The sequence below is a fragment of the Nematolebias whitei genome, chromosome 8 (genome assembly GCF_014905685.2).
Source record: "Nematolebias whitei isolate Nwh7 chromosome 8, NemWhi1, whole genome shotgun sequence".
In the NCBI taxonomy this organism is placed as follows: domain Eukaryota; kingdom Metazoa; phylum Chordata; class Actinopteri; order Cyprinodontiformes; family Rivulidae; genus Nematolebias; species Nematolebias whitei.
Genome location: NC_056505.1, coordinates 29,620,569 through 29,628,992, shown reverse-complemented (window position 1 = coordinate 29,628,992; position 8,424 = coordinate 29,620,569). Strand labels below are relative to the sequence as shown.

The 8,424-nt window shown below is 40.3% G+C and overlaps 1 protein-coding gene across 1 annotated transcript in view; it reads right to left on the bottom strand.

Moving 5' to 3' along the window:
- LOC119413510 (multivesicular body subunit 12B) overlaps positions 1-8,424 on the bottom strand; it is a gene marked incomplete in the record, with an annotated part of 47,125 nt that overhangs the window by 21,334 nt on the left and 17,367 nt on the right. The window contains 2 exon segments of the mRNA XM_037680568.1: positions 7,473-7,546; positions 7,702-7,831. Of these exon segments, the coding sequence (XP_037536496.1) occupies positions 7,473-7,546; positions 7,702-7,831 (204 nt within the window).

Below are 8,424 nucleotides of genomic sequence, written 5' to 3'. Positions count from 1 at the left end.
TGTCCCCCTCTTACAATGCTGTGATTGCTAGTATCACTCAGCCCTCTGTGAACAGTAAACAGCCATCAGTGTGCTAATGATCCATTTTTAGGCTGATGGTCCTTCTTGAGCATGTGATCAGCTGGTTTTGGTTGTCAGCAGCAAAACTGGTTGATCCACTCTGAGAAGGTGCTATTTAAGAGACTGAGCTGAAAACAGCTCCTCAGACTGAAGAAGTCTCTCGGATGAGAGACGAAACGTTTCTACATTTTTTTGTTGATTTGCTTTGTTTTGTTTTTTTGAATGTCCAGAGGACCAGATTGAACTTTTTTAGATATAAACCAAATTGTTTTTAGGATACAAAATTAGCTGTAGATACTTATAAAACAGTGATAAAGTACAATATTATATGCTAAAGAAATAGGTTTAAAAATGCTTATTGTGCTTACAAGGTAGTAACTTAGTCTGAAATGTTTAATATAACAACTTTAGATGAAATATATAGGTGGCAGATTTGGCTCACTGTTTGGCAAGAAACTGGTCAGTTTTGTCTCTCCGTCACCCTCAATTAATGCATAATAAGCAGTTATTAATGATTTATAAAGTGCTTATAGAGGAATTTATAATGTATCTATGAGCTATTTATTAGTCATCTATAAGGGGAGCCTTATTTTAAAGTGGTACCAACATATTCTATATGTAGCAGGTGTGAAGTTCCAAATAATGTAGTTTTGGTGGATCATAATCTGTGTTTATTCTGTTTATGAACAAACACAGCCACTCTGCTTTAAGAGGTAGTAAAATAAAATATTCCCCCACCAACGAAGCTTAAAACCAGGTTAAACCCCTGAAACGCTGCATTTGAGTTGTGACGTTCCAAGCTTTGTCTCTTTGGGTGAGATAAATAAACACAATAATTTCCATCAACAGCAATAAAACAAGAACTGTGACAGGCTGTGGTATTTATGAGATGAAGCCTGCAACTCAGATTTATTCGCAATGAAAGGGTCGACTTTTCTCCACCTCATTTACATCAGCATTTGGCCATGTTAAATCCAGGCCAATGGTGAATTTTTAAAAGGTTGGCATCAATCTTGTGGGACCGACTGCCACATTCAGCGTAGACTTCTTTTACCTTTGCAAAGGTTGATTCCATTGCTGAAGAAAGAAAAAGTACACGCCTTTCAAATGCACAATGACAACACGTGGGCAGATAAAGTACAACCAAATGGTTGTGGCGTCTTTTAAGGCTTCAACAGCGTGCCTGTATTGTTATATTCAGAATAAACAAAGGAAGCAGACAGTGCAGCTTTAAGGTTGGTTATTTGTGTGTGAAAAGGTGAAAGTGATACTTCAACTCCCTAAAAACCGGGTGCAAAACTCAACAAATTTGCTCCTGAAAAGCTTTCCCACAGGCAGCCTCCTGGGCTGACGTTCCCATCTGTCTGAAAAACAACAACAACACACAAAAAAAACCTGTCTCAATCCAAATTGCTGATTTCTAAATACAATTTTAGGTGCATTGGAGAGAGTAGCATATGGCAAATCAATTAGACAACTAATTCTTAAAACAAAAACATGGCAAGTGCATTTGCTAATCAACAGCAGTGTTGGGGCCCATATTACGTCGGCCACTGGAGTTTTGAAAACAATTAATCCTCGTTCCAGGCAAGGAGAGCCATATTGACACATATTCCTAATTTGAATATTCAATTATGGTGAAGTTCCTCATCAAATTAGAGTAAAACTGGGAACAGGGCCTGAAATATTTACGCAATTACAGTGCGGATAAAAAGTATTACGTTCCCATGAAATCTGCAGGTGAAAATCTAATTAGTGTGGCAAAGCAACCCCCAAAACAAAAGATTACTTTTATGACATGAACCACAATTTGTACAAATGTGCTTTGCGAGGCATTTGTTTTTCTTGTTTCATCTAATATGAAGAAAAGAGTTGTCTACTTAAAAATAAAAATATGAAAAGCACAAGCGGCATACGTCAAAGAGACTGCAGGCACAGACAAGCAGTGCAGTGGAGGTAAGATGAGAATGAGACTAATATTACGGAGCGAAGAGCCCGAGCTGGAAGCTCCTGCTGTTTTGACACACATCCAGCCTTCCCTGTGACAACATCCCCACACCTTCCTCTATGTGCCAGTGGTGCTGCTTTGTGGGAGCAGCTTTCTCACCCATCATTATCCTCCTTTAAGCTCAGTGTCAGCTGCCGGCGAGAGGATCTCTCTGAATTTGGTGGCAAATCACTGAATGTAGTCAGCACCCATCTGATCTCACCTGATCATTCAATCATTCCTGGCATCCCTCCGCTTGATCAACGTCGCTTCTTGCAACTTTTTCTGAACACAAAGTAATGAGCGAGATTGAGGCGGGAAGGATTGTTCTTCAAGGCTTCACACCAAAGATCTGTCATGTGACACACTGACAGTCACCGTGTCTCTTTCTCTCAAGAGTCGTGTTCAGTGGGAAGTCTTGGTTAACCAGCGTGCAATGAAAGCTGATACAATACTCCAGCAGAGCTTCACCAATGTGTGGAGTGTCACAGGTAGACGACTGCAATTCTGAAAGTATTGATATGAATGCCATTTCTGACACTGATGACACCCTAGACTTCATGCAAAAACGCCAGCTATGCAAAGAAAAAAAACCCTTAGCCTTGACATTTTTATCACTGTACAGTTTGATTTAAAAAGTGCCCGTGTGTACAATGGCCTATTATTCTAAGAGAAATGTCAAAAACCTTGATTTTGAGTGAAGCGAAAGAAATTGCAATATTAGGACAAGGCTAATTTATGCCGGCAGTCACCGTAGAGGTCAGATATCAGCTTCAGCAATGACAGTTTTATCAGGAGAACAAATGGCAGCGCTGGTCAGGAGGAGGCAGGGGGGGAAGATACTTTACAGGATACATTAAAAAGCTTACCGAACGGAGCAGCTTTTTTACATTATGAAGACGAGGAGTGGCTGATACGGTCTGTCTTGACAAAGAACAAGCTAAAGTGGTTGACATAAAGATGCAGCTATGAATAAAAAGGATCACTTTCACAGTTTAAAAGTGTGGTAGACAAACTTGATAAAGACATGTTTCACACACAGAGCAGAAACAATGCTGCACCTCTGGGTCATGTGTGCTCCCCCTTTTCATCTGAAGTAAAGAAATCGCAATTAAAAAAAAAAAACATTTACAACCATTAGATTTGCAAACATACTTTTTTTTTACTTTGACTGTGCAGGCAAAATTAAAACTGGAACAAAAGGTATTTATCAAGCTCCTTAAATAAAATGTATTATAGGATTTTAAGGTTAATAGTGAAATGTAAATGTCCAATTTCATTTTTAACTTAATGTTAGATTTTTTTACACACATTTTTTCTTATTAATTTCTTTAACAAATACAAATGTCAGTTTTTCACACATTTTCCACCTTTTTTTTAACACTTTCTTTTTTATACACACAAAACCAAACAATTAAAAAGGTCACAAAAAGAATAGCAGACTTTTGGTCTAATTTTTCAGGCGTTTTGATGATTTCATATTAAATGAACAACTTAATAATGTAGAATCTTAGCAGATTCAGAAAACCTACATTTAGTTGCAGCACTAAATCCTTTATGTATTTTCTATATTTTTGTTGGTTTCAGTGGTGATATTTCAAATAAGTCCAGAATTTATGTACATTGTCTGAAACTGTAAGTAATAACAGTATGAGCAACTCTCTAAATACGTTTTGGTAATAATCTCACTATCAGTTCTTTTCATGACAACCGACAATTAAAAATAGAAACAATTCAAAGTCATCATCATTACTACAAAGTACTTAAAGCAAAAAGATAATGTTTAAGTGACACATTGACAAGGCTAAGAGAAAGCTGAATTCAAAAGTTAATACAACTTTTTTTTCTCAAAATTGCTACTGTTTTACAGTAGGGATGCACAATATTATCGGCATGGTATCGGTCGATATTAGCGATAAAGTTAAATATCGGACATCAGCCATTCCATCAAAATAACTCACCGATATAAAAGGTGGTGTTTTTGTACGACTCTTTGAGTGTTGTCATTGTGTTAGAGAGAGTAAATGTCATGAATAAATTTGACATTAAACATAATCCGGGCAGCACGGTGGCGCAACTGGTAGAGCTGCTGCCTCTCAGCGAGCAGGTCCCTGGTTCAAACCTAGGGACCTTTCTGAGTGGAGTTTGCATGTTCTCTCCGTGCATGCGTGGGTTTTCTCCAGGTACTCCGGTTTCCTCCCACAGTCCAAAAACATGCATGTTAGGCTGATTGGTAACTCTAAATTGTCCCTAGGTGTGAGTGAGAGAGTGAATGGTTGTTTGTCTCGTTTGTCTCCATGTGGCCCTGTGATGGACTTGCGACCCGTCCAGGGTGTACCCCGCCCCTCGCACAGTGATTGCTGGACATGGGCACCAGCGACACCCGTGACCCAAAATGGAATAAGCGGGTAAAGATGATGGATGGATGGATGGAAACATAATCCAAGTTGAAGTGTTACATCATTTTCAGCCCCCTTTTTGGCATCTATATTTGGTAGCAGGACAAACTGACAAAGACCATTCAGAATAATGTAGTATTTTAATTCCACAGCAGAGAAAGCTATGTAGTCTCTGTAAGTAGGTCTAGGAAAAAAAAATATCGGTATCAGTTATAGGCCAAATAATTTTTAACATATTGACATATCGAATATTGGCCAAAAATCCAATATCGTGCATCCGTAGTTTTACAGCCTTCAATTGTTCTGGAGTCAGGTCGCAGCACAGCTTGATCAGGCCCAGCCACCTCTTCCAGATCTTCTGGGAGGATTCCAAGGTGATCCCAGGCCAGCTGAGAGACCTCTCCCTCCAGCCTATCCTGGGTCTTCCTTGGTTTCTTTTCCCAGATAGACATACACTTCTCTAGAAAGGCATTTACATTTATCTTTAACATATGCCCAAAACTAAATCAACTGGCTCCTCTTGTTGTGGAGGAGAAGCGGCTTTATTCTATTCTTCCGGATAACAGAACTTTTCGCCTTATCTCCAACTACCCTTCTGAGAAAACTCATTTTTACCGCCTGTATTAGTAATTTTGTTCTTTCTGTCACTACCCACAATTCATGACCACAGGTGAGAGTATAGGCCGACCATTAAATAGAGAGCTTTGATTGCAGCTCAGCTCTCTATTCACCACAACCAACTGGTGCGTAGGACGTAATACTGCAGAGCCACCAATCCATCTGTTGATCTGACATTCCACTCTTCCCTAAACAAAACCCACAGATACTTAAACTCCCCAGCTTGAGTCAACACTGTCAACCTGATAGAGCAGATCAGTCTTTTCTGACTAAGAATCATGGCCTCTGATTTTGAGGTTCTGATCTTCATCCCAGCTGCTTCACACTCGGCTGCAAACTGCTCCAGTGAGATCTGGAGATCACGACACAATGATGCCAACTGGACCAAATCTTCTGCAAGTAGCAGAGGCAGAGTCCTGAGGTTAACAAACAGGAGCCCTTCAGCCCCTGGCTGCACCAGCAACTATTGTCCATAAAAGTTAAGAACAAAAGTGGAAACAACAGGCAGCCCTGGCAGAGTCCAACTTTCACCTGGAGCAACCCCCACAGTACACCTCAACACGCACAATCAAATGCCTTCTCCAAGTCAACTAAACACTTGTAGAGTGATTAGGCAAACTCCCATGCCCCTCGAGGGCTACTGAAAAAAATAATAATAATTTGAGTGAAACACATTTGCCTTGATGCAAGAACCTTGTGCATCCCATAATGATGCAACACACCTCAGCTTCTCTGCGCGGCAGAAGATTTGTGGTTTACGTTTGTACACAACGCTAACAGGCTCTTTTCTGCCTGAGGCAACCTGAGATTTCAGGGAGGGATCACTGTGCTTTCAAAATTATAAGGGTCATTAAAAATTTACACATTATTGACTGTATTTAAAACATCTTTTCCAGTGACTATAAAGAGCACTTAAATTTAAGAGGCGCTACTCTCCAAAGGCCATAAAGTTGTTATAGATAGCCTGAAGGAGGCATGGAGGAGAGACTTTTCTCCTGCTGAATATGATTAAAAGTACAGTGGTGAGAAACAACCTACATCGTTACACAATGCACTCCAGTGCTCTGTGAGAGGTGAAGGGCTGTTTATATATCCCCATGTCAAACTAATCTATGACTAAGAAATGTACACAACTATTATAGTTCTATGTCCAAAGTACATGTTTCTACACATAAACAGTCAAAGAAGTGCCACAATAGAAATTGCCGACAGCACTGTCCTTATGTGTCAGTGCTTCACGGATGGAAAAACTCTCAAAAGAAGACTTTCTGACTGTGGAGTGAATTTTAATGTTAATACAAAAACGGCAGCCTGTGATCTCAGCAGGCATCAGGACGGGGGTGGGAGTCGCTTCGAGGTGCAATTTATTCCAACCTCTGAGCCTCACAAACTTGAAAGTAGGCTTCAAAAGAGCTAAGGATTACCGCAAAGGCTTGTGAAAGCGCACATTGGTCTGAGCTTACGCCATAACCTCAACACATCAAAGATAAATGACCATCAGCTTCCAAGAATATGACCGATTCACAAAACCATTCAGTTATCCATTCAGATCCATAGTTGCTCATTGATTGTTCTCACCTCACAGCATGACCATGAGAAAAGAAGCTCTGTTTTGATGATACCCCCTGGCATCCACCCCTCTGCCATGGTGCGCTGCTGTTACATGGCTTTTTCTCAGCTCAGCGCAGGATGCAGAGTGCAGAATGCAGAATGCTTCAAGCTGGCAAACACCTCTGAGCTCTGTGCCAAACGTCACTCTCCAAAGCAACAGCACACTGAACAACTCTAAATTGTTTATATACAATTTGCGGTGGAAATCCCCAGCTCTTCACTGAGATAAATAATTGAGGAATTTGATCTGGACACAGTACAAAGGTTTGCTCTCTTCCCTCTGCGGCCGGAGGCAGAGGAAGCTGAAGCAGCAAGAGCAGTGACACACACATTCATGCATGCTGGAGATCTCAGTGCTCTCCTTCCTTCCTCTGCAGCTGTCACTAACTCTCGGGGCCACATCTCCTCCTCCCTGTCTGCACAGTACAACACCCCTGTCACCATGTCAGAGGAGCGGCCTGCTTCTGCCTCCTGGGACACAACACAAATAGCAGGAGTTTAGCCCTCATTGAACTCACGTTCTTGTTCGGAGCAACCTGTCTAGTTAGCTTGTCTCACCAGTTCACCCTCACTGCCTTGTTGTCCAGCCACAAACTTTACGGCATATTGCCCAGGAGTGATAAATTGCTTGTGTCTTCATGGTTGTGCATACGGTAGAAAGGAATAGCAAAGACTTAGGAGTACAATGAGCATGCGATAAAACAACAACAATAGGGCAAGGAGGAAGGTTACATTGCAGAATTTTGCAGCATGATGTTACCTTATTGTGCTGTGTGCAATGTCAGTTTTAGGTGTACTCCTGGTCTCCTGAGACTTCTGACAGCGAGGAACGTCTCCCATCTGACACCATATTCCCATGTTGTTTATCTCACTGTGTAAAATGAACAATACACAAATATTTCATTAAGTTACTTAGCTACATCAGGGCTTCCACTATCAAATAAAAAAGCACAAAAAAAACTTACTGGCAGATGAAAATTACAAAACATACCGATTTCATTCATTTTCAGTAAAACATAGGCTCACCCTATACAGGTGTAGTTAACAAGGTGGTACTTGGACTTGGTAGTGATCTGGATGTCATATACAGCTGTCTCAGCAGCTGCAAAAGGGCTCATTTTTACACAGAGCCTCTTCTTCCTCGTGGCAGCTTCCTCTGATGGGCAAAGTACAAGTACATGTGGATATGTCAGGAAAGAACTTGTGCATATTCAGTTCTGTGTCCTCTGAGGATCGAATAAAAAAATTTGACTGAAAGACACATTCAAGATTCAATCCCTGTGAGAAACTACTACCCACTCACGTTATATATTCAATTCAATTCAATTCAGTTTATTTATATTGCGCCAAATCACAACAAAGTTGTCTCAGGGCACTTTACAGGAACATTCACATACATAGAAAAGCCAATTAGTAAAGTTCTCTATCTAAGGAATCCAGCAGACAAGTTGAATATTGGCTTTGTTGCAGTCTCCTATCCTGAACAAGCACAATGGCAACAGTGGAAAGGAAAAACTATATTTTAAAAGGAAGAAACCTCCAGCAGAACCAGGCTCAGGACAAGCGGCCATCTGCTTTGAACATACATATCTATAATGTATCTATGTATCTATGTATCTATGTATCTATGTATCTATGTATCTATGTATCTATCTATGTATCTATGTATCTATCTATCTATCTATCTATCTATCTATCTATCTATGTATCTATCTATCTATCTATCTATCTATCTATCTATCTATCTAT